Raw genomic sequence first — 23,146 nt, forward strand, 5'->3', positions numbered from 1 at the left:
AAATGGAAATTCTGGTTTTGGAATTATTGCTGACCAGATGAGATTCCTGTGTCAATGAGAGAGCGTGTGCTCACGGCCACTTATGAAATAGGAGAAATGAGTCATTTCAGCACACATTGGCAGCTCTAATGTATGGAAGTCGAAAGTCATGCCTAGAGTTTAGTGGTCCGTCTTACACCATGTTCAAAATAGGAGTCCCTCCCTGAGACTCATTATGCACATTAGGAGCTGGCTGAAAGAGCTGGTGGCTGGTCCTCTTTATCATTCGTTACCTGTTCCCCGAGTAGCATGCAGTCAGTGAAAAATGGCAACTTTCCTGTGAACAAGGACACTGCCCAGGTAGCTCCAGGGTGGACATTCCATCTGCTGGAGTCAGTGGTTCCACATGGCAGTGTATAGGACACCCAGCAGAACACTGGCCGTAGACCCTCACAGAATTCCTCATGGTCTCATGTTGTGCTGTTTGCCTTTTAGCAAACCCAGGTGTTTAAGGTCCCATGCTGAGCAGAAGTGAAGGCCAAGTGCTCAGAAGCCTGGTGACATGGGCAGCTGAGAGGCTCCAGACTTGTTCTGCTTGACTCTTGGAGGAGAGGAGCAGCCTACCCTCCAGTGGCTTGGTTTCAAAGGCAGCCCTGGTGTGGAAGGCCCCTTTTGTATTCTTGCTGTAGACTGATGCACAGCAGGCCTCCCCCTGTAGGGTTGACCTGTGTCCTATGTGGTTATCGCTGTCAGTGTTGTCATCCTGCAGGCTGGTGCTCTACAAAGGGAGGCAACCATACCTGGGGCCTGTCATGCACTCCTGGTAGAACCTGCCCCTTACCAAGTCAGCCTACCTGGGGGGTGGGGGCTGCAGCTTGCTGGTCCCTTGAATAGGGCAGGAAGGGTTGATTTTTCCATTCTTCTGCTAGGTTACTCCAATGAGAGATAGTCCAGAAATAGGTGTTTAATTTTTCAGAGCCATTTCTGCCCAGTTTGTCTTAGAAAGGTGCTGCCTACTTCTGGGTTGCATGTTAGAACTGTTTGTTTTCCAGATCCTAAGAGTCTGACATTCCCTGTGGGTAGGCTGCTGATACTAAACGCAGAATGTGGCCAGCATAGTGGGCTGTGCTTGTTTTCTCCACTTTACCCTTTCTGAGCTCTAGCATCAGCTGTTCCTTAACACAGAGAGTCTCCAAAGAGACCCTCCCTGCCCTTAGGAAATCTGGGTCTAGCCATGAAGACCTGATAGTTACTTGTGGGCACCCAGCGAGTCCATCTGAGGATGATGGAGTGGCTGCTGACCTCTGTGCTGTTGTCTCCAGGACAGCCGAAGAGCTGCTAACTAGTGAGACCGGCTGTAGCCTGAAAACAGTGGATCACTGTGACTGGAAGGGGCCAGTGGAACCAGGGCACCTGCTCTCATTGCCTGTTCTTTCCTCCCCAGTGCTGCCCCCATCCCTGGGCCTCCCCAAGCAGCCACCTGCATATCCATGAAAGCTCGTTCCTCGTGCTCCTGTGTGGAAAGAACCTTGTTGAGTAAATTCAGTCATTTTCTAAACTGCTGGTTTGCAAGTGTTCATCAGATTTGAATTTCACATCAACTGCAGCGCCCTGCTTCAGTGCGCTGGGCCACAGCCGAGGCTGCTGCTGTCCCAGCAGGATGTGTCCTTGGGGAACTGCACTGGTTGCTGGCATGAAGAGTCACTTGGGCCCTTGGATCTTTCTGTCAGTGTAGTTTAGTAACTACAGCTAATTTCAGGCTTGAAGTCATTTTTTACCTATTCAGAATTTGGAAGTCTAGTAGTCCTGTTAGGACAGGCCTGTGCCATACATCTTTAGTAAGCAGAATCCAGACAAACTCCTTTGTGCAAGCTGAGCATCCATAGTGAGTGGCACCAACTGGCAGAGCTATGACACAGGCAGCCCCACTGCCCAGCAGTATGGTAGGGTCTCTCTCTGCTGTGTGTGGGACCCGGGTTCTTAGATCTTTTCCTGCAGAAGCAGCATGTGGCATATATACAGGGACCGCAAGGTCTTTCTGCTTTTTAGTCCAAGAGCCCTTTTCTCGGGTCATAGGGCCATCACCCTACCCAGGGTCCTTTTCTGGGGGTCTCAGAGCCATCACCTCTTTTAGGATCCTTTTCTGGGGGGTCTCAGAGCCATCATTCCTCTTCCTGAACTCTGTCCTTAAAGTTGTAGGGCAGTTGCTTTCTTAGTGTGTGCTTGCTCCAGCCTCCGTGAAGACTGGAGGGAACATTCCACTTTCATCAGCTCCACTCTATGCGCCACCTTGTTTCTACTCAGCTTGGATTGCCTTCTACTTCCCGGCATTAACAGTGGCTTTATCCCTGAGCTTTCTCCACCAGACCAACCTCTATTAGTCTGTTTGGTGATACTATAATGAAATACTGGAACCTGCTTATTTATAAGAAAAAGAGGTTAATTTAGCTCAGCTCCAGAAATTCAAGCACAAGGCACTGGCATCCATTCATCTCCGATGAGAACAGGTGGCATCACAGTGGTGATAAATTGTGAGACAGACAGCTCACTCTGCAGAACAGGAGCCAAAGAGGACAGAAAGCGACCAGGCTTTTCTTTTGTAACAGCCCTCTTGTGAGAACAACCAGGATGCCATGAGACCTACATTAGTCCCTTCTGAGAGCAGTTCCTTAACATAAGGACTCCTCCAAGGCTATAGTTCTTAAAGGTTTCACTGCCTCTTCCACTACGTACAAGGACCCAGCCTCCCGCACATGGACCCCGAGGGTTCAAAGCACCACCAAACTGTGACTCAGCCCCATGAGCATCATGTCCCAGCCTGCGTTCTGGTCAGCTAAGGATAGCAGTGAGCAGAGAGTGCAGGAACTGCCTTAGCGCAGAGGCCTTGCTTTTCTGGGGCCAGCTCATCATAACCTCTTGTGGGCCTGACTGCCTCCCAGTCACAGCAGCCTGGCTAAGTGTGTCCATTCTTACACTGACATGCAAGGGTCATTTGTGAGATACAGGCCAGATGCAGGACAGGGTTTCTCCTTCAGTGTTTGGGAAAGTCTTGCTTCTGAGGCATAGCCAGTAGCTAGCTGGTAGGGGTCTGTGGCCGCTAGTTTTATATCAGCTTGATACAAACTAGAGTTTTCTAAATAGAGAGAACCTCAATTGAGAAACTGCCTCCATAAGATCTGGCTCTAAGGCATTTTCTTAGTTAGTGATTGATGGGGGAGGGCCCAGCCTGTTGTGGGTGGTTATCCCTGTGCTGGTGGTCCTAGGTTGTGTAAGAAAGCAGGCTAAGCAAGCCATGGGGAACGAGCCAGTAAGCAGGACCCCTCTATGGTCTCTGTATCGATGATGAACTGGGAGTGAAATATACCCTTCTCTCCTTGTGTTGCTGTTGTTCATGATGTCCTATCTCAACAGTAGTAACTCAAACTAAGACAGGATCCATGCTTTGGCGACAGTTTGGTGGAGCCTGGTTCTTTGGGAGGCCTAGTTGTTTTTAGTACTTCAGCCTGCACCTAGAGGCTGCCTGGTCAGCACAGGGACAGGTCTGCTAGGTGTGGGTGCAGATGGGATGATACCTGGGTGAGGATGGAGTCTAGGAGCTTGATGGCCCAGTTCTTCATCTGTTTTAACCCCTTCACCCTAGAGAGTGGCACTCACCTCTGGAGCCATGTGCTTCTTAATTTGTGTTCCCCATGCATATGGGTTCTCTTCTCTTTCTGGGTATTGGGGTGTAAAGACCCCCAAATGTGCACATGCACCTGACACAGCTGTTACTCTTTGGATCATCATCATTACCATCGTTGTCACCCTCATTATTCTCTTTTTAAAAAAAATTACTCATTTTTATGTGTGTGGGTACTTTGTATGAGTGTGCACCATGTGTGTGCCCGGTGCCCCCGTAGGTCAGAAAAGGATATGGGGTTGTGGAACTGGCACTGGAATGACTGTGAACTGCCATCTGGGTGCTGGACATTGAACCCAGATCCTCTGTAAGAGCAATGAGTGCTCTTAATATCTGAGTTATCTCTCCAGCCCCTTATCTATTTTCTTCTTGAAGGGAGGACTGTGGAGTCCTTTAGAACTGGTTCTTTTGCCCTGAGGCTCCCCTGACAGCCTGTGCTTGTATTGTGCAGAGCGAGTTCACCGCCATCTGGATGGGCACGAAGTGCGATACCTGCAGTTTGCCTTCCGCTGGATGAACAACCTGCTGATGAGGGAACTGCCCCTGCGCTGCACCATCCGCCTGTGGGACACCTACCAGGTGAGCCTCCACCCCACGGCCCTGTCCCCGCCCTGCATCCTCCTGTACTCTATTCCCTGCAGAGTACCCTCTCCATGCAACAAGATCTTTAAAACGTCTAGCACTGGTGTTCCTGTCACCTGACGATGTAGAACAGAAAGAGGACTTTATAATGTTCTCCTCGTCACCTGATTGCGCACCAGCTGGTTGGCCAGTCTCCCCACTGGCAATTTACATTTTAAGCAGAGTCAAACTGTAAGTGTGGCCGAGTAATCATGTACCTTCTGTGTATATCCGAGCAACTCTTCCAGAAACTTCACACTCGGGAGGGACTCACACGTTGTCTGTGTTTTGAGTTACTTACAATAAAGATTTAAAGAAATCCTCAGACAGATGCAGCCCAATATGAAATTTTCCACTCTTCACCAATTTTGATGAAATTCATGTCTTCAGGAGATTGAGTTTTCCGGAAGAAGCCACCTTGGCTCCCTTGAGTGTCCACTGCTTATTCTAGCCTCTTTTTATTTTGTGTATGAGGCCTGCTGAAGCTGACCTGTGCTGTGGGGGTGGGTACTGCCTTTCAGCAGCAGCTGTAGGCACCATGGCCCGGGGTGAGGCACTGGATCTCCCCAGAGGGCAAGGAAAGAAGCACCAGGTTGGTTTTCTTCCTTACAGCAGAAGAGTCAAGTCCTCTCTGCTGTGAGAGCCCTTCGTGGGCTGTGTGCCAGGGCTTTGCCAAGGGGGCACTGCAATGGTGCTGGGGGCAGGGCTAGAAGACAGGGCTCCACGTGGCAGGTGTCAGCACAAGGAGGCATGTGTCCAGGCTTTGGATGGGCTCAGCATAAGAACATTGCACATGGGCACACAGAGCTTGGTGGAGGTAGGGCCCTTGCTCAGCAAGGCTAAGTCTTTAGGGTGTCTTTGGTTTAGCAGCTCACAGGACAGTGGGCGCTCATCTTTCCCACAGACAAGGGTGCTGTGTCTACTATCTCTGCCTGAGCTTGGAACCCTCTTGGATGATAATGTCACCCTTTGTTCTAGATGCTGGTGGTGCGTTGTGTTCCCCATACTGGATATGTGGGGTTTGTGGATGTCTGTTTTGTTTTTTCCCTAATACTTACTAGGATGGTTAGTTAGGTCAACTTGACAGGCTCTAGAATTACCTAGATGTTAGCCTCTGGGTCTGCTGGTGGGAGTATTTACATTAGGTTAGCCTCTGGGCAAGTCTATGAGGACATATATAGGTTAGGTTGAGGTTGGAAGACTTATCCCAACTGACAGACTAATTGAAAAGGAGACAGTGATCTGAGCCCTGGCATCCACTGCTCTCTGCTTCCTGACCACAGATGCCATGTGACTAGCTGCCTCCCACTCCTGCCAATGAGACTTCCCCAGCCTGGTAGCCTGTCCCCTTGAACCGTGAGCCAGAGCAAACCCTGCTTTTGTCGGGTGTTTCACTGAAGCAATGAGACAAGTGCTAATATGCACACGATATCAAAATCGCCCTACTGTGTGCTCTGCTGCCTGTGTTCTGGGGTGCCGTCACAGAGGCATGTGTGATAATGTTCTGTGGGCTGTGTCGTTGGTTGCTTTTGATGGCAGAGCATGCTCTTGATTCGTAGGTTTTCTATCCAGGACTTGGCAACTGTAGAATTCTCATTTAGTAATATTAACTGGGAAATAAAGCCTTACCTGGAGCTGCTTGGCTAAAGTAGCTGTCAGTCGAATGCATCGATTGGCTCTCTGCTGGCTGACAGGAAACAAAACCTAATATCCTGTAAATTGCAAATGCTCTCATTCCTGTGATTGCTTAGGCCATTCATGACCCAGGCCCTGCTCATTAAGCTCAGAGTTCCTTGTAATTCTGTCCCATTATGAATAAGGCAGGAATTGAGTCAATCACACCTCAGCAGACAGAAGACGGATCAGCTCGCCAGTGTCCAGTGCTGTTTCCCTGAAGTGCTCAGGTGTCATTCAGTCTTTGAGTATACTCATGACCTATTCATTGCATTAATTTTCCTGCAATTTAATTTTGTACAAATCAACTCATTTGTACCATGAGCTCATTCTTGAACTGACCTGACCCTGGTCATAAGCCTTTTCCCTATCTTAAAAATCAGGATGTTCCCATTTTCCAGGCCTGAGTAGCTATGGGATTGTACTGCCTTTTCTGGCACTGGGATCACACAGTCATCCTCAGATGAAAGTTGAGTAGTCATTCTCTGTATCTGGGCTTTTATTGGCTGGATCATCCTTACAGTGTGGCTTAAGATCCTCTTGGGACACAGGTCACGGAAAAGGCTGTTGATAAGAACCCTGCCTCAGGCCCTGGATGAGACTGTGGCTAGGAAATGGATGAACTGTTTTAGGATGCCACAAGCATGGGCATGTAGACGTGTGTCCTCTCAGGGTTTCCTGCAGTCTATCTCAGCAGCTGGCACCAACCAGGAGCTTTTTGCCCCATGAAAGTCTCTTTTGAGGTGTTCCATAGAGCATGGATCCAGGCTTGCCAGAAGCACCACCCCCTCAGATTAAGCCCTTTACGTAGAGCAACTCTGGAATTTGTCCCTTGGGTGCTGGGCTGCAACTACGGAGTTCAGTTAACCCAGCCCCAGGCCATTGTCCTTGCCAGCCCAGCCAGTCCAGCCAGCCCATCTTGTCCTTGTTTTACTTTTCCATGCTCCGCAGACTGCTCTTCCATGTGGGGGACACATAGCTTTCTGCCTGCACAAAAGGCGGTGCATTGGGATAGTCATTTGCTGAAGACTGTCCTGTTCTGCTGCTCCGACTGTGTCTTCTTGCACCTGCCCCTTTCTCACATCTTAGGTGAAGTATCCCATCTTATTTATTGTCCTCACTGCCACTTTCACCATTCCATGGATGGGAAGGCTGCTGGAGTCAGGGCTTCTGTGCACTTAGCACATGTCCAGGTACTCTTAGGAAAGAGTCTTGGGGATCCATGAGCCATCCAGTTCACACATATTAGTCAATCCTTTCCTGAGTCTCCGGTCCTGGGGATTACTGTAGACAGGGCTCATGTGCCAGTGTAAGAGCCTGGCCACAAACCAGATGCTCTTGTCTCAGGTGTTAGGAACAATGCTGTAGAAGACCTCCAGAGCCAGGCAGGTCTCATGGGAAGGTGGCCAACCGTGAACTGTGTGGTTAAGTTACTATAGGATATCTGTGAAGAACATTTCATGTTGCAGGAGCTTGGTGAAGATGGAGCTGATGAAGCAAGCATTCTGGGGAGGGGGTGAGGTCAGTACCTAGACAGAATTGCTAGAAAGGCTTTAAGGGATGGGGGGTCACTCACATTTGGACATTAGTCGTGTGGTGGTAGTAAGCAATGGTGGGATATATAGAGCGGGTCCCACCCAGAGCCAGAACCTTGGTCATCTCAATGTGCTTCTGTGTGCCAGCCTCTTTGTACAAAGGCTGTACTAAGGTGTTGGAATGAGTCTAGGTGTGCAGGAAGCTTCTAGAATGGTCCCTTCTTTGGTGTGGACTAGGCTTGAGGACTAGATAGAGAACACACTTCGTAGTTGAGACTTCCCAGTTTGCATTGACACTGACTTATGATAAGTTGCTCCTTAGAGCCTTCTACAGGGTGAAGAATTGTGTTCCTAGCCACCTGGAACCCTAGACCACGACCAACCATGTGAGTGGACTAGAAGACAGAGCCATCTCTGAGAGACTCGTAGCCCTTGCTGACACCTCCACTGTAGCTATGAAAAGCCCTGTAAACTGAATGTCAGATTCCTGGTCCTGGGAAGTGTGGAGTCACCATTGCTTATGCTACAGAGTTTGTGTGATTCACAGAGCTCTGCCCCAGATAGCAGTTCTTGAAGGAAATGGTTTTGGCAGAGGTTGCGCTGGGGTGTAGGAGGTGGAAGACTCTCAGAAGACACTTCACAGTGGGTTCAGCCTGTCAGCATTAGCCCATGAAGTTGGTTTAAGTTCTTTCCAGTGGTGTTCTGAGCTCCTAGGAGTCATGTCTGCTGTTGACATCCACCCATCCCTGTCTTCCCACTGTCATCTATAACATGACACCTGTTCTGTGGAGAGCCTGTATGAGGACATGGCACAACATCATGTTATCTGAGGAAGCACTCCTACCCAGCAGCTCACAGCTGGCCTGGGAAGGGTATACATGACAGAATCAGCCACGCATGTTGCAATGACCTAGGTGGGCACTGGCAGCTTGGGCAGATACCTCATCTGTCTAGGTAGTTGAGAGGAGAGAGTGGGGTACTAAGGATAAGGAACTTGTGCTCAGTCTGCCACACAGAGTAGGCCCAATGAGGTGACTGTGCTGGGTTGTAGTGGGCCAGTAGTGCATTTCATGGCAAGCACAGCTGGTTTGGCCTGAGACATGACCAAGTATGGCTTTGTCAGACAGAACACCTTGGGTCCAGGGTTGAGGACAGGCTCCTAACCTGCTATATCCTTTGCTGTGCCCAGTGGACAGCCATCATGATCCCTGGACCTTCTGGGTGCCTCAGCACTGATTCTGTGACTCAGGTGGCATTGGAACTGATGGATTGGGTTAATCTAATAAGCCTGAGGAAGCAGGTCTCCTTACAACACACTTTTTCATAAGTCCATTAAGATTTGAGAGTGCAGGCTCTTCATGTCTTCCCACCTACAGGAAGCAAGCATACATCACTGTCAGTCTGGTGAGGATTTAGAAACAGAACACTCAGCAAGAATGGGCTCAATGCTGTTATGTTTGCAGGGAGGAACTAGAGAGGGTGAGCCTACCCCTTGAGAACAGCAGTAGCAGCCTGCCCTGTGTCCTGGGAAACAAGAGGCCAGCTTCATCTCAATTGGCAGTTGAGTGAAGTAATTTTTTGAGAGTGTTCACAGCAACCTTTCAGGAGGGCGTGGTCTATCATACCATATTGGGATAGAAGCAGTCCACAGGGTCTCATCCTCTGTGAAAATAAAAGAAGAACTTTTCTAAAGCATCATAACCTTAGATCCAAATTCTGAAGTCAAGGTATTTTCAAAATATCTATCTTGGATTAGTTCAGCAGCATTTATAAACAAATATCTTTTAGCAGCTGTTGCTCCTTCCTCAGCATTCAAACAATTCAAAGAGAGCATAACAGCATACAGTATCAAGATTCTCTGTGTATTTTCCATCTTTGTATGGCTTTATTTTAACCTCTATTTCGTTTATTTTTACTTTTATTTTTTGAGACAGGTTCTCTGTATATCTTTGTCCTGGAATAACTCTGTAGACCAGGCTGTCCTTGAACTTTCAGAGATCCATCTATCTCTGCCTCCCAGGCACTGGGATTAAAGGCGTGTGCTACCACACCTTGAAGTCACAGAGGTCAATCTACCTCTGCCTCCCAAGTGTTGAGATTAAAGGTGTGTACTACCACATCAAACTACTTCCTTTTTTTTTTTTTTTTACTTTTAAGAACTTTAACTTTTAGCCTGCATATATTTTTAACACACTGGAAACCATTTAGAGCTTTTCTTTGTCTTTGAATCTCTCCTTACTGTATATCTCTCTTTTTCTGACCACACGAGTCTTTAATTTACCAAGCAATATAGGTAGAATTAAAGCCATGGCTTTGACAGCTAGATCCAGCCCATTTCTTAGCTTTCTGAGATTTCAGCCTCTTGGCTGAGATACTGGCTGTAGCCATGTTTATTGCCACAACTCTATAGCATTTCAAGGTCCCTGCCAGCAAGCAAGCTGCAGCATTCTGCTCACAGACCACACTCAGACTGCCTGCCTGAAAGAGTCAGAGTTTGCCCTGGCAGGACAGCCCAGAAAGCTGGCATTTTAAAATGGCGCAGTTTTTTTCCTGCTATGGCTGAAAACCGAAAAACATGCGTTCAGCTTTTCATCAACACCATTTAAGTGTTTCATGGCAGGACCTCTTAAAATAGCTGGAGGGTTTTGCAGCTAAAGCTGAGTCAAGAAGCCTCTCTTAGATGAGAGCGCTTGCTTACCTCTAACAAGCAGGGCCAAACCCGAGAAATTGCTGCTACCAAGAAAACATGCTTTACTCTATTCTTTCCTAACCTTTCTCAAGCTTTCTGTGGATTCAGTTATCCATGTGGGCACTATTCTGTAGTGAGGAGCAGCGGGCCACGTTCCCGCCCGGCTCCCAGCCGCCTGGCTAGCTTATGCCCCAAAATAAAAACACACAAACCGTATTCATTTAAACACTGCCTGGTCCATTAGTTCCAGCCTCTTATTGTCTAATTCTCACATCTTGATTAATGCATTTCTAATAATCTTTGTAGCACCATGAAGTGGTGTCTTACCAGGAAAAAGTCAGCATGTCTGACCTGGTGGCTGGCTTCATGGTGACTGTCTCAGAGAGGAGAGGCATGGCATCAGACTAACTTCCCTTCTTCCCAGCATTAGGTTCTGTCTACTCCACCTATCTAAATCCTGCCCTATCAAAAAGCTAAGGCAGTTTATTTATTAACCAACGAGAGTCCTCCATCAGTGGAGTGTAATAGAGCCCAGACACTGGGGAAAGAGACCCCCTGTTGAATAGATCTGAGCAGTGCCAGTTACTGTGTGGGGCCACTCTGGTGTACTCCCCCCATGAGCAGTGTATTAGCTGTGGTAAGTCACCTTACTAACCTCGCTGAAGCAGCCTCCTGGCATTGAAACAGGGTCCCTTGTGTTGTCCCAGGCATAGGACACAGTTGATGGAATGGGAACCTGAGAACTCTCTCATACTGTCAGGAGAAAATGAAGTCCTGGGAATGTTGAACCATAGGGAGTTGTTGCTGTGAGGGGAGTGCTTCTCCATTTTAGGATGAGGAAACTGAGGCTCTTTGCAAAGACCCTGGCATATTCTCACTCACCTTAAAAGTGCTAAAACCTGATGTTTGGTCCGAGGTCGCCTGAGAAGTAGCCACTTCTACAGAATCTGTCAGCTCTGCAGAACTGCTTGGTGATAGTGGAATCCCAGCATGGCCAGCACCTGGCTGAGAGGAGAGAAGCTGGGGGCACAGGGGGGTGCTGCTTGGAGAAAGAGGAAAGTGTTGGCAGGACGTACAGCCGATGCTGAAGCGTCACCCCACATGTGGGAGATGGCAGTTACCACTGTAGCAGGCTCACCAAGCTGACTGCCACCATGAGCAAGCACCATGTCATTGGTTGTGGACATCATTGGGATTGTAGAGATGCAATTTTTCCCTGGTCTGTGCTATACCCAGCTTTACTCTTCTCTGGGCCATGTTTCCCTGGAAGTCTTTACCCTCCTGCCTCTCAGCATCTGCTTCTGGCCCTCCACTCCACTTCTTTTCTGGCACAGCCAAGGGTTTTCCAGTGGCAGCTCATTGCCATTCCTACAGTGTGGCTCCCCTTCCTGCACAGGCCCGCTGGAGTCTGGTATTCATTTCCCTTCTCGGATGTGATAACAAGAGAATGGCGCTTTGCCGCTGATTGAAGTCAAGTAGCGGGGCCAGCAGCAGGATCTGGGAGATGGCTGATGAGAACTGTGGTTGGGAACAAATAGCCCTGACACATCAGAGCAGTGCAGAGAGGGCAGTGGCCTGGCAGTGGCCTTGGAGTCTCTTCTTCTCCTCCATCATCGCCCTGTACAGGCCCACTAGTGTTGGGCATAGCCCAGGGGTGTATATGCTCTGTTAGGGCTTTGGGGGTCAGGACCAGTTCTCTCTTCTCACTCTTAAAACACTGCTGTGGCTCAGGAGTCTCAGAAGGCGCATAGGAGTCAGGGTAGGTGTACTGCAGGTGGCATGGCTACAGTGGAGCAGCTGATCCAGCACAGGTGCTCGCCCTGCTGGAGCTCTGCTCGCCCAGCTCCCATCACTCTTGGGACTTTGTCTTTGTCTCCAACACCATGTGACTTCATACACAGGAGGAACTATGGGAGTTTCCAGGCCACCAGGCTAGAGGAGCCACTTGGAGCCAGGAATTGCCCTAGGAAAAAGGTCAGAGGATGGTTGGTGGGGGAAACCATCTGTGGTAGTAACTGTGACAATATGTACAGCCTTTTTCCTTACAACGACTGAATTCAGAACCTTGGGACAGGGTTGTAACACCGTGGTAAAATGTTTGCTGAGTGTGTACAAGGCCATGGTTCAGTCCCTAGCACTGTGGGGTGGGGAGTACTTAGAAGATACACCCAGATAGGATATTTATTTTTCTCGGCATTCATAATGCCAGAGCCGGGATCTGGGATCACTTAGGCATGGAGTATAGAAGTCTAGTAGTTAGAAAGATTCCTTCCATACTACAGAAGGGCCATCAGAAAGGGAGGCAGTGGAACAGGCCCCAGGAGTTGGGGAGAGTGGCCCTAGACAGGTGGATCCATGTGAGGTTACTTAGAAGTCCTGTTGTGGGTCAAGAGGTTTGGGGGATAAGGTGGAAGCTCTTAGCATAGGTGTTACTCAGCCCACAGAATGCACACTCACCCATGGTCTGATCAGGGCTCTTAACTAACTAGTGATGAGTGCTACGGAGTGTGGCTGAGCTACATGTGAACGTTAGCAGGCCTTCCCATGGTCAGGTTGAGCAAGGGTGCCTCTGGCTTGAGCGAACTAGATCTGTGGCTAGAAGGAACTGGCCCCCTTTCCTGGGGATCCAAGGATCTGGAGAAGCCCCACTGGATCAGGACTGGGGCAGCTATGCTGTGACTGTTGGTGTTCTGTTTCTGTATGTGCTTGTCAGGTTCGCTTATCACTGAAGCCAAGCTGTTCAAAGCCAGTCATTCTGTGTTTCCACTGAGTGGAGCAGGCCCTACTAACTTCCGTGAAACTGCTAAGGGCTGCTTTCTCCTTAGGAGAAAGTTGCTGAAAGTTCACCAGGCAAATAATTACCAAATGACAGAGCAGAGAAGTGCTGTCATAAAGGGCAAGTGTGTGAGTTGGAGCTGGGTCAGCACGTGAACCCTTGGGAGCTCTCTACTGTGCAGGTGTGGATCATGCCTGGCCTCTCCTATTGGTGCCTGGCCTTCCAGGTCTCTGTGTCAACAGATGCAAAGACTGTCATTTCCATTAACTTTAAGAGTCTCTGTCTACCCACTTCAAATCCATTTTGCAGTCCCTGAAGGACATTCAGGTCTCTTAAAAAAATTCTGAGATTTCGTGACTGTGAACTAGAAGAGAGGTTGCTCCTATGCTAATGTCCTCCATGAAGATGCTCGGAAGCTGTTTTTGTGGTAATAGAGGAATGAAGGCTCCCTCCCAGATGTTCCTCATGTCCTCAGCCCTTCTCCAACTTCCCTCAGTTCTTCTGCCTTGTGTATGGTCCTTTCTTTCTTGTCTCTGTGTTTATTCTTGGGGTCCTTAGGGTGTTTCCCTTCTTGCATTCAACCCCAGGCACCCCAGGCCCTAAGCAGTATGTTGTCTATACCTTGGCGCCCTCACCCACTGCCCAGGTATTGGGTGGTGTCAAAGCCCTTATTCAGCCTTTCAATAAAGACCATTGTCCACTGGTGGTCTTTGAATTTTATCTCTTCTAGAACATTGGATAAGCATGGACTTGTGGCCTGTCCCTTTCTTGGTCTGGATTCTTCTCATCCCTCTTGAGTTTGCCAGTCCTTTTGTGTTGTCAGGAGTGGGCATCTTCACTGCACAGAGTCCATTCATTATGATGCTGCTCAGAATTGCTGGGCCATTGCCTTCCAACCTTAGTCTAGACAACACTTTGACAGGGTCCCTCATGCCCCTACTGGTCCCCAAAGGGAACTGGTGTAGCTTCTTCCCTGGTGTCACCTGGGTGCTGCTGCAGATGCAGTGCTCAGTGCCAGGTCCTTGTGACCCTGTGTTCTGTCTTAACAAGTACCAGGGCTTTCTTCTCAGGCATGAGGACTGCTGACCTTGGGGTGTTTTGCCACCCACACAGGACATCCAGAACCAACTACGTGGCCATGTAGGCACAGAGTGGGACAGGGTTTTCTTTGTTCTAACTGACTTTCATGTTTCTTTATTTCCAAGTAGTTCCTGGTGCTCCCCAGAGCATGTCGCCATGGTTCTGTTGGTAGAGTGAGGTCGGTGTGGTGATAGATGTTCATCATGACCTGATGGAAAGCGGTGCTCGGTAGTTCCTGTGAGGTGGGGTGGAGAGAGGGACCGAAAGGTCCCTTGGCAGCACTGGTTCCTGGTCTCAAATGAAGCTGTTTTTCTTCCTGTTCCACCACTCTTTCTGGGTGATAGGCACCATCAGATGCCAGCACTTGCCCCTCTGTTACAGACTCAGTGTTGATCTCAACTGTAGTTGCACACTGAATTCCAAGTGCTCCGTTAGGCCGGTGCCCTGGTTTCTGACCCCTGCTACCCAACACTCTCAGCGTTCTTCTCATTTCCACATCCAAACCTAGGGTCACCCACTTTGCTGTCAGTTCCCCCAAGGTGGGCATTAAAGAGTAACCCTCTCTTGCTTCAGTGCTCACTCAGCTGCTTCTCACCAGCAGAACCCAACTCAGGACCAGGCAGTTCATGCCATCATTTCCAAAGATACAGTCCATATCCCATAATCCCCAAGTCTAAACTCTTGAATGATCAAAGACCTGGAAATGCAATTCTAGAAAAATTCAAACATTCTTCCTAAAGACATATTTTAAGAAAGTGATTTATTTGAAAAACATAAAAGCACGACATAACTCTTCATAGGCTAGTTTACATAACAGAATAGAATACAACATATTTGCAAGTTTTAATATTCGGGAAGAGTACAGCAGTGTTGTAGTTTAGAGGCACAGCCAGTGAACCCTAGTCATAGAGACTGGCCAGAAAGCCAAGTGTTGCAAGCATATTGCTGGGTGGTAATTGCATATGGGCAGCTTTGTTTTTGAGGCCTTCTGAGCTACCATGGTGGATCACCTTAAACATATTTGTGAAGTGGGTCAGACCATCACAAGAGCCGTCACCAAAGAGCCAAGATCTTGAGAAGTTCTATCTTTGAAAATGCAGACTTTCTTGTGACACATTTCTAAGCTGAGGTGTGTGTTTTGGCCACACTCATGGCTTTTCCCTTCTCCAGAGTCCAGCTGCCTCCCCTCTTCTCTTACCCTTATATAGCCCCTCCCAGGGGATTGCAACTTTTAAGATTTCAACCATGGACTTTTCATTTCTCAGTGCTGTGATTTTTCAGGCATGTAGACTTTAGGGATTTTAGCTATAGAGATTTGGATCTTTAGCAATTTCAGCATTCAGTGTTAGATCATTGTGGCGGATGTGTGCCTTTTTTGGAGTCTGGTCAGCACTGAGGCCAGATTGACACAGGGTGGTTGGTGGCTGTGCAGTGGTTCCTAGAGCCAGAAAGGCCTCTCTGCCCCCATCTTCTCCACAGAGTACCAGCTCAGGCAGCCCTCAAGTCACCTGGATTAGGCTCTGTTCTGTCACCCCACACTTCTGCTAAGTGGCTTCAGACCACAGCTGCTGTTTGGTCACATTTGTGCAGTTTGTTCAGGCTCAGCAGGGACTGCATGGCAGGTGACCGGCCCGGTGCCCAAGTCCTCCCTGACTATGGCTCACCCACATAGCAGACAGAGTGCTGAGTTGGGTCAGCATGGGCCCTGGAGGGCTGAGGCTGGAGCTTGTTTTTCTCCACTGGGCATCTGGGTGCCCAAGTGTCCACAGCATGATAGCTGAATTCTGAGAAGGCTCACCTAAGTGCCTGTCTTAATGGCCGCACCTTGGAAATCACTAGGGCATCACTTCTAGTGGACTTTGAGGAATTCCATGACCAAGGGGACATAAACTCTAAGTTATAATATGTCGGTGCCAGGTTCTGAAAGAGCATGGGGGAAGGGGAGGCTTCTTATAGCAGTGCTCATGTTCTGCCCTGTGTGATGGCCATTCTCTCCACTCCCCCTGCTGGAAGACCTCCCTGTCTTCAGTTGTACCAACTCAGAGCTGGGGCATGCGGCATGCCATGCATTTGCCCTCTGAGATCATAAGCAGTGGAACTCTGGGAGGATGGATGATGGCCCCTTGGCACTATGCTCGCACCCCACCTAGTGCCATCCACATGGTGGATCATGCACTGTTGCTTCAGAGCAGTTTTGCAGCAATTGGTGGTGGCTCTTGCCCCTTGGTGGAGTGGGATGTCAGAATCTCAGCAGAAACCACACTTTTGACATTCTTAAAGGCAGAGCTGAGAGAGCAGATTGCAGAGTTACTGGGGGCTCCAACCTGATCTAAGCTACTTTCCACAGTCTTCCCATGTCTTAGTCATTGTTATGTTGCTGTGAAGAGACACCACAGCCACAGAAACTCTTATAAAAGAAGACATTTAATTGAGGCTTTCTTACAGTTTCAGAGATTTGTCCTCTGTTATCATGGTGAGGATTTTGGTGGCACACAGGCAGACATGGTACTAGGGAAGTAGTCGAGAGTTCTACAACCAGAACCACAGGCAGCAGGAAGAAAGAGACATTGGGCCTGGCATGGACTTTTGAAACCTCAAAGCCCATCCCCAGTGACACACTGCCTCCAACAAGAACGGTCTCCATGCGCTCTGGGGTTCTGATCACCTGTTTCAGGTGTTGTGGGTGCTGGCACTCTGTGTGGGATTACGGCAGGTGCATGTGGGTAAAGGGCAGCAGCTCCTGTCCTGATTGTAGTCTCCCAACCGAGGGTGCAGGGATGCGACCATCTGGGCCGTTCCTTCACATCACCGAGGAGTTGGAGCTGATGAGGTAAAATGACTTTTCCCTGAAGCTGTCATTCTGAGCTAAGCCAACCCAAGTTGCTCCCTTCAGTTTGTGCTTGGTCCAGAGGGCTACAAGCCTATTTGAACACCCCATTTTTGTCAGTCTTAGAAGCCTCTGGGGACCCCAAGTGAACAGAATTATATCATTTCCTTCACACCAGGCAGGATTGTATACTTCTCCTCATGCCAGGCAGAAGGCATACCATGAGTCTGGACCAGTCTCTGCTCCAGGAGCAAAGCCCATCAGAGGGGCCTGCTGGCCCAGCCCCCAGCAGGTCCAGAGAGAGGTCTGCACAATAAGCAAGGACTCCCTTGCCACAGCCCTGTCTGTTCAGTCACCACCAACAAAGCCAGCAGCTGCACACAAAGGCAGATCTAAATATGAATTAAGTCTAAGTTATTAAAAAAGTATTGCAAGTTTTTTTTATTCCTTGAATATTGAAAATGGGAATACATATGCAAATGCAATTTAATCAGCTCCACTCTAACCTTTGAGCATTCAGCTGAGAAGTGCTTTGTGATCAGGGAAGCCTCCCTCTGGGGAAAAGGGTTCCAGCCAGGGCAGAGTCAAAGCCCCTTCCCCCACATCCAGCCAGTGACCTCCAACCAGCTCTGTCCTTGGCTCAGAGACTCCAGCCACTGTTTAGTGTTTCTGCCCTGCTTCTGCTGACTAACTCTGATGGGTGCTTGTTGAAGACATGACACTAGAAGCAGTGACAGACAAGCTCAGACCCTAACTCTTTTGGTGTGTTGACACAATGACCTGGTCCCATGCAGAGTCCTGTTTGTATGATGTGGCAATGTACCACCTCACCAGAGCCAGCTCCTTTTTAGGATGGCATGGATAGGAGGCCAGTGGGGCCACTTACCCCTTGAGTCTGTGGTCATGGTTGTCAGCTGCTTTCTCCATCCTGTTTCTACCAGGATGTTTGCTTGGCACCTTACCTTCTGGCACACAGTCCTCACACTGAGATCTGTCCTTTCTCCCTGGCGTGTCAGTACCTAGGCTTGGGAAGTCATGTTCACACAACACACATGCTCTCGTAAACGTTGGGGTATTATAGAGAGGTCACAGTGTCACAGAGCATGGACATGGAAGGGAAGTGACATCGCAGAAGGCAGCCTGCAGTAGGCAGTAGGGATGAACTGACTGGTTGTGGTCCAGGGCCTGACGCCATGTGCTTCCTACCACATTTTTCAGGAGTTGGGGATAGCTACGAGCATGGTCTTAGGTAGAATGTGGTACCCTCCTAGCCACACCCCAGGAATGGGACAATATCCTGACTGGGAATACCCATGCCAGTGAATCAGGTTCCTGGGGTTGCATTGCAAGTATAATAGACTGGGCTAATGAATATAGACATTTGGCTCCCTCAAAACTGCAAAGCCAGAGGCCTGCAAGGTGTGATGGGGCCATTCCTTCTACAGATCTAGTGAATCTGGAGAGGTGTTTCAGTGGCTAAGAGCACTTGCTGTGCTAGCCTAAGGACCCGAGTTCAGGTCCCACTAAACAGCCACATATGCCTATAACCTCAGTGCCATCAGGAAACAGAGAGAGGAGGATTGCTGGAGCTTGTTGGCCTAGCCAAAAACAAACAAATAAACAACAAAGAACAAAAAACAGTTTTGTAAAGGTTAGCAGGAAGATCCTCCCAGGCACCCTGGCTACTAGTAGCATCCCTGTCTTGAGTGTCACATGCCCTCCTGTGTCTGTGTCTGTATCGCTTCTTCTTGGAACGGAGCCATTGGAATGGAGCACTGCTGTCCGTACTCCACCCCTCCCGCCCGCCCCAGTGGAGCATGACCGCCTCTTAGATCTGCAGAGACCTTGTTTCCTAACACAGTCACTTTCAGAGCACCCCTTGGTGTCACTTCTGGGACACAGGTCGAGACACACGAACATTTCCAGCCCAAGGGCTGCTCTGGATGTCTTACGAGGCCACTGCTACACAGGGCCCTTTGCTTGCTGCAGTTGCTGCCACCCCTGAGCAGTTGTGCCACCAGCCCCACGGCCGTAGCTCCTGCTGGGCAGGTTTGTCCCTTGTGTTAGTAACACAGAATTTGGAAGTTTAAATACCCATGGAAGCCAGCCCAGATGGAGGTCTGCCGCTGAGTGTGGCTAATGCCAGGAAGGACTCAGTGGCACCCTCTCACCTTCTCACCTGATGATGCTTCATTTAAGTACAGGGTGGCAGTTTGGCTTCAGGAAAACAGCGTTCCTTTCCTTGTTGTTATGAATGTACTGTTGCTAATAAACCTGTGTAGCTTGAGGGGCCTGGACTGCCCCTGGCCAGTAGAGCAGAGTCGTGTGTAACCCCTGCTTCAGTTCCTGGCAGGGGTCTGTAGCCTCCATCACTGTGAGCACAAAGCCAGACTCCAGGAGCACCCGTGTCCTTAAACTCAGAGTGGCCCTGCAGCCATCTTCTGTCTTCTCTCCTTGGGACTGGCCATCAGGGCATCAAGAATGTGTTTCTTTTAATCAAATTTCACAACTAGTAGGTGTTAACTCTAGACCCCATGACTTCTTTTCTGCAGTTGACAGTATCTCTTTGAGAAATGTACTGCACAGTAGTTTGCCTGCAGTACACAGGCCCGTTGCTGAAGGATTTATCAACTCTGCAAAGGGGAACAGTGGTGATGGTGATTTAAATCTGTCTGGGTTCTGTACTATCAGTGAAGGGTCGGGTTCCCTCACCAGCTATGGCACTGCACACGGTCCTGCTCAGCTGCAGCCATCTTTTCCAGAGCAGGTACCCAGGTCCTCTCCAGGGCCTGCTGTGAGGCTGGGATGCCACTGGGCTGGATCCCTGTCCTGCACTCACCGGTCCTCTGCTGGAGTGGGAGTCTCAGATTAAGCATTTTGTGGAGGAATCACGACTGTAGGTGAGAAGAAGAGGGTCTAAGGCTCGGGGATCAGAACAGCCAGCTGCTGGGGCCAGTGAGAAACTGTGAGGTTAAACAATCACCAGCTCTCTGCTCTCCCCACCTCTGTCTCCTCACAGTGAGGGAGGGCAGAGAAGGGCATCACTGGACCTATGCTCCCGGAACCTGGTCCTCCTGTGTGGACTCAGCTCCCCGGGGCCTGGTTGTTCTGTTCTGTGGTGCCTGGAGGCAGAGATTGCAAATATTCTGTGTTTTATTCTGAGCTAATGTGTTCTGGTCCTCAAGTGAGGAGATGAAGGGAGGGTTCTTTGGCAGCTTTCCAACTTCTCTACATTCCTCAGGCAACCCTCATGCTTGGCTATTCGTGGTGCTCTTACAAAGGCCCATCTGGGATAAAAGTCGAGGCCTGTACATGGGCATGTTGAATTTGGGCATGTCTTAGGGACATGCCCTGTGAGTGTTGGACTTATGGATCCAGGGAAAAGCTCTGATCCGTGAGCCACTCTGAGATGTGCCTTAGTTTGCAGTGGGCAGGCTCACAGAAAGGAATGTGCCGGTTGAGGACAGTTAGAGGTGACTGACCATGAGACTCCTCCCTGTTGCAGTGCTCCAGCAGAAGAACTGAGCCACTGATGCTTTAGTAAATCAAATCACACACAAAAGGACTCAGGAGCTGGTTGTTTTGCTACAAAGGATCCCAAGCTCTCAAAATGGCAAAACCAGCTAACATTTATAGAGAGAGATGCTAAGCAGGGTGTAGGTTACCAGAATGAGAGAGTCAGCAGGTGAGGAGGGCATATATGTGTCTGCCCAGGAGTTCTGTAGGTGGCACAGCCCTGAGTGTTTTGCACAGATGTGGCAGAGACTGGGAAGTGTGTCCGGAAGATGTCCTGCTCACAGCCTTGTTGTGGAAGCAGAGCATGGGTGTGGTACAACAGTGTTCACCTGTCACTCAGGTGCTGCAAGTCAGCACCCAGAACCTTGGGAGGCCAGAACTCCTGGGGCAGCCGGCTTCTTTGGAATGTGTCCATCCTCACATCACAGAGCAGATGCATTTCTTGGTCTCTCTGTCCAGCTGTGTTCCTCCTCTGAGGGGTCTAGAACTTCAGCTTTCATCCCTCTATCTTTTCTAAAGGCTTTAGTTCTTCTGTCTGGACAGTCAACTTCCGTCTGAGTGTGCTGGCACTATTAAGAAGGGGGCCCCTGGTCTTCCCACCCTCAGCAGCACTCCCCATGCACGTCTACTTGAACTCCAAATGACATCAGCACACAGCCAGTGAAGGCACCTGTGGCAAAGTCACCGTGTGCTGAGAGCTGCCAAAGGCCATCACACCCTGTCTCCCCTTGCGAGTTATTAGTGTCAGGCAGAAAAGTATGAAGCCAGATAGATGCTAACGCCCAAGAAGGGACATGGTGTCTTATATTGTAACTCAGAAGAACAGATAAAACATAGCAAGCATGTGGAAGTGCACACACGCACGCACACACACCTGTGCCTTGCAGCATTTGACCAGTTATGCTCTGTCAAGGCTCATCTCCCCGCTCTGCCTAGGACCACAGACAGGCATCTACAAGTATTGCCATAGAGCTCACACTCGTCCACCTGTCCATCCACCTGTCCATTCACCTGTCCATCCACCTGTTCACATGCTCACATTTGATGCTTTGTATGTTTCTTACTAGTGCTATCTGTGGAATATGGGAAGACCAGTGAGAATGTGAGGATGACCCTTGGCCTAAGAGGAATCTTCAGTGGAGTGGGGTTGGCAGGCAGATTCTCCCTGATCAGGCCCTGTGAAAGTGTGAGACAAGGCACTGTGATCAGTTGTCTGCTCTGGGGCATTGCTGACATGGGGCCAGGTAGCCCTTCTCCATGTCTTCTAACTAGGGAGAGGAGCCAACTTCCCATTGTTCTTCCTTTTATCTCTGCCATCATGGCGGGGCACAGAGCAAGCAGCCACTAGAGAGCAGTTGCCATCAAAGGAAACTGTGTTTCCTCTTTATTTTATTTTTGATCAAAGACCTTTCCTTTCTGTTAACCCTGGCTGCCTGTAACACTGAACCTTTCCTGCCTCAGCTTCTTGAGTGTTGGGATAATAGCTGTGTGTCACCATCCCTAGCAAGCTGCGTGTTTTTCTGCAGTTTCTATAGCAGTGGTTGCGTAGGAAGTTGTACCCTCAGAAGACCGAGCTGGCTCCTGCGCTGTGGACTTTGTTGTGTTCCCATGCCTACTTCATGTGAGACGATCCTCAGTCATCTCAGCATGTGGCCTGTGCTGTGCCGCATTCGCATGCCTGTGGCGTCTCCACTACTCGGGGGCCATGAGCTCTGGTGGGTGCTCTATTCATGGACTCATGTTGCAGTAAGAGGCGATAATTGATGAGTATCTGTGGGGATGGATATGATTGTGTCCTCTTTAATGAGCTAACAATTTCAGCCTGAAATCTCAGCAGTGCTATTGTTTGGAATAAGAGGAGACATGCAAATGAGTCCGGGTGCAGACTGTGGTAGAACAATGCTGCAGCCTCTTTATTGGGCCCATTAATTAATTCCCCATCAGCCAGTTTTCCTGGGAATGAACTGGAAAAATAATTAAAATGATACATGAGGTAAGGAGTTTAGAAATTCAAAAGGTGAAGGCAAGAATTAGTTTAATACATAATTAGACATATTATTTGTGACTATACATTTTTTTAACGTGGTTCACTGAGGCAGTTGGCCCTATTTTTAGTCTTGGATACTTAATAAATACCATTTGGGGCTGTTTTTCAACTCATAAAGGCTCATAAATTCTCTTAATAACATTAAGTGGCTAATTATATTGTGCATTGTTAAAATAACTCCTATTGCAAAATCTAATAATACAACAAAAGTTACAAAAACAAGTTTTTGGAGGAGTTAATTTGACTAACTTACCAAGCTTCAGCAAGAACTCACAGGTGCTCATGCATTTTGTCCCAAATCTGATCAGATGATGAATCTTGACAGCCAGTTTCCTTGTGACCAGAGTGGTTGAATGGAAAGTTGCCACGAGACAAGGCTGTGTCACCTGCATGGCACTCTAGGAAGCAGCGTGATCCTCAGGGGACCTTGGTTCATCTTGGGTCTCAATTCTATACTAGACCACCTTAGTGCCCACATCAGGATAGTTAGGCAGTGGCTGGCACATCTCTGTGTTGTGTAGATGTGCTTTATTGCACATGGCTGGCCACTCTACGTGACCAGAGCTTCCCTCACTGTCTATTCTTTGCTCATGAGATGGGGGCTTGCATTGCCCTCAGATGGTCCAGGAGCTGTATTTCTGGGAGACTTAATGCCTACACATTTGTTGAGGAATCACTATTAAAGTAACACGCCCACTTGTAAGTATTTGAGCTTAATACTTG

The 23,146-nt window shown here is 49.0% G+C and overlaps 1 protein-coding gene across 1 annotated transcript in view; it reads left to right on the plus strand.

Moving 5' to 3' along the window:
- Tbc1d22a (TBC1 domain family member 22A) overlaps window positions 1-23,146 on the plus strand; it is a 292,925-nt gene that overhangs the window by 190,999 nt on the left and 78,780 nt on the right. The window contains exon 11 of the mRNA XM_038342834.2: window positions 4,110-4,237. Within this exon, the coding sequence (XP_038198762.1) occupies window positions 4,110-4,237 (128 nt within the window). The remainder of the gene's footprint in view (window positions 1-4,109; window positions 4,238-23,146) is intronic.

Source organism: Arvicola amphibius, chromosome 9, assembly GCF_903992535.2.
Source record: "Arvicola amphibius chromosome 9, mArvAmp1.2, whole genome shotgun sequence".
NCBI classification, from domain to species: Eukaryota; Metazoa; Chordata; class Mammalia; order Rodentia; family Cricetidae; genus Arvicola; species Arvicola amphibius.